The sequence below is a fragment of the Entamoeba invadens genome (genome assembly GCF_000330505.1).
Source record: "Entamoeba invadens IP1 unplaced genomic scaffold scaff_1105074726175, whole genome shotgun sequence".
Lineage (NCBI taxonomy): Eukaryota > Evosea > Mastigamoebida > Endamoebidae > Entamoeba > Entamoeba invadens.
The window spans coordinates 11958-15308 of record NW_004191849.1 but is presented as its reverse complement, the minus strand read 5'-3'; the positions used below and the strand labels follow the sequence as shown (position 1 = coordinate 15308).

The 3351-nt window shown below is 27.9% G+C and overlaps 1 protein-coding gene across 1 annotated transcript; it reads left to right on the top strand.

Annotated features, from left to right (window-relative positions):
• Positions 1-744: 744 nt before the first annotated feature.
• Positions 745-3338, top strand: EIN_502900 (hypothetical protein; the record flags this gene model as incomplete). The annotated part of the gene is made up of 2 exons (XM_004185506.1): positions 745-1581; positions 1659-3338. 2 exons carry the CDS (start codon positions 745-747, stop codon positions 3336-3338), a joined length of 2517 nt encoding a protein of 838 aa, XP_004185554.1.
• Positions 3339-3351: the final 13 nt, after the last annotated feature.

The following is a 3351-nucleotide window of genomic DNA, read 5'->3' as shown; positions in this document are numbered from 1 at the left end:
TATCATACAATTAAGTTTGAATGCTTTTGATATTAATTTATTTTTTCGATTGAGATGTAATTTTATAAGGCACAATGAAAACAGGAAAAATATCGGAGGGTTTAAGAGACCCTAAAAGTTTTTAGTTTTTATTGGCGCAATTTTTGAAAGAACAAAATATGGGAACCTTGGAATAGAGATAAAATACTACTATTTTAATTTTACAAAAATACTTGTTAGAGGAATTATCAGATTATAAAAAACAAAAGCAGCAATCAAAATGTTTGTAATTTTCGATGCTTTGTCCTATTTTCATCTGCCGAAACATGTTAGCGACAACTAGCTTACCGATTTTTTGGCGGGCATTAGAAAATTGGTCAATCGTGTTTTAAAGTGAATTTGTTTTTTATGAAATATCAGGAAAAATAAAAAAATTCGATTTTATTTATTTGCTAATAAAAACGAGACCAGAAGAAAAAACCGAAATTTAGAATTTTCCAAATAATAAGATGGTTTGTAGGTATAAACGTCAATTAAAACATAATTTTAAATTTATTTTTACATCATTATTTTTTTTATAAATACAGTTTATATGTTATGGTTTGTGCAAAAAACATGAAATTGATTTTATATCAATCTAAATATCATTTATTGATTTTTAATGACAAAAATACTCCAGAACTTTAAATAACTTTTATTGTAATTTATTGATTTCAAATTGTTTTTTTTTTCATATTTAAACGAAAAAACTGAAAAACAACAAATATGAAGCGCATTGAAACTGTTTTTATGATGAATGTGTCATTGTATTTCACAAACAAAGAAATTGTATTGAACTTTATTTGTGTTAACAAAAAGTGCTTTCTTTCAATAAGTTCTTTACATGTCAATCTTTCGTTTGCAAATGAAAAGTCTCTTGTGTGGTTTCTCGAACATTTCAAGGTAAATACAGTTGATCTTAATTTTCTTACAACACCAGAAACATTTCTTTCAGAAGCAAAACAAATACGAAACTTTATGTTAAAATCAAGAAAAGCCCCCAAAGATATATTAAAAATTGTGGAAAAATTTAAAATAGGAACAGAAGTTGATCGTAGTTTTGTCGAACTTCTTTGTGAGAGTATAGAACGACTCAGTTCCCTTTATTGTAAAATTGAATTTATCAAAATCTTTATTGAAACTTTTATTGAGCAAAATGTAGACATCGCATACTTTCCAAAATTTATTTACATTTCAAACGTACTAGATACAGCCGACGAAGACTTTGTATATCTTGAAAACATCTCAGTCAAATTTGGGTGCAAATTTATAATGTGTGTAGATAGACAACCACCATTTCCAACATGTAAACACAAAAACGTTTATTGTTTTGCAGAAACACTCATACTTGATAAAATTGGTGTGTTCAGTCCTTTGAGATGTGACACCACCATTATTGTTAATGAGAACACAACAAACGATAAATTGGACACAATTGAAAATCTGGCAAACGAATACTTAGTCACAAAACTTACGATGAAAACAGTGGACGGAAGTCGGAAAATAGTAAACAAGCTTCCTCAATTGCGAACAGTTGAAGTATTGATTCTTGACAATTTGAATGTTTTGTTGACAAATGAAATAAATACACAAACTATTTTTATTAAAAATACCACTTTTACGTTTAAGATACACAAAAGGTTTCAGTCTTAAATTGTAACAAATTTATTACATTACCATTTACAAGTGTTACGGACCTCACTTTGATAGAAATCAAGAAATTCACACTTCCACTTTTCGATAATTTAAAAAAACTGACAGTAAAAAAGTGCATAGCAAACATCTTTTTAATACCAGAAAAATGTTTTGGGGGTATTGATGTTGTGTATTCCAAACACAACACTTTTATATTTTACAACACAACAGGAAAACAAATCCACTTAAATGGAATTTCTCAAAATGTAATTCAAGTTGTTAATAAAACGCAAACTTTGCCTTCTTTTGTTATTAAAAATTGTAAAAAATTGAACATTTTGTGTGAAAAAATGTGGTACTTAGAGTTGGATACTAATAATGGCATTATTTCTCAATGTTTGACATCAATAGGTGAATTTGTAATAAACAATTCAAATTTTGTGTTTTACAATAAAGTTGAAATTGAAAACGTTATGTTTACCAATAACAGCAAAATGCTAAATTCATTGTTTGATATCAAAAAAAGTTTGGTGTTTGTTGATGTTGACAATTTCACGTTTGAAAGTGATGTGATATCATGTAATAACATTGGGATGTTTAATTGCAAAAACATTGAATTGAAGATTAAAGAAAATACTATCAAAGCTGTTTTTGTTAAATGTTGTGAAAACATCACAATAGATAACACGTTAAATACAATCGAAAATTTATACAATGTTAACAACAGTAACATGAAAGTGCCTGACTGTCTGTTAAAGTTGGGTGATGCAACTCAGAAAGAAAATGAAAATTTTGACCTTTTAAAAGAGCCAAACGAGTTTTACAAAATTCAATTCTTCGACGCTTTGATGCTCAAAAACGAATATAACAAAATCTTTGATTTTTCCTATGGTTTCATAGAGACATTGAAATTGTCGAATCTCAAAAATTGCTCTTTCCTTTCACTCAAATTGTGTTGTGTTCATCTTGTTATAGAAAATTGCTTAATGGATAAAAAATTCAAAATTGTTTCTGCAAATACAATTTCAATTATTAACAGTCAAAATGTACAAATAGGACTTTATGAGAATGTTGTTGATGAAGTTAATTGTGTCAACTCGGCCGTTTCACTTCGGATTTGTTTCGATGAACTTGAATATGTCAAGTGTTTAACTGAATATGTCAAAGTGTTGAAATTGACAAATTCCACATGTTTTTGTCGAAATTTCCAAGTTGGGAAAGTGTTTTTAGACTTGACAAATTACAAAGAAAATGATGAAAAGTGCTTTTGTTACAACACAAAGAAATTCCAAATCGAAAATTTTCACGACAAGAAAATTGAAATCAATCGAAATGGTGACGTTGACGAAATCAAATTTGTTTCGTGTGATAATTGTGAATTGAATTTTAAACTAATTTCAAATATTTCAATTACAACAGAAAATTGCAAAAATATGAAATTTTACATTCCAAAATTTTCAAAACACGAATTCAAAGAAACTCCAACAAACGAATTAGTTGAACTCGAAGTACCTACTTTTCAAAAACAAAAATTGTGTTATAACAACGAACAGTACAAAGAAGTGGATAACTTCGCATTTGCATTAAGTCACACCAACCAATTTAACAATTTCAACAAAAACCCACATCTGTACGAAGACTTAAAAACAATGTTTTATATGTATTTAGCACAAATTTTTATCTAACGACAACTCAACT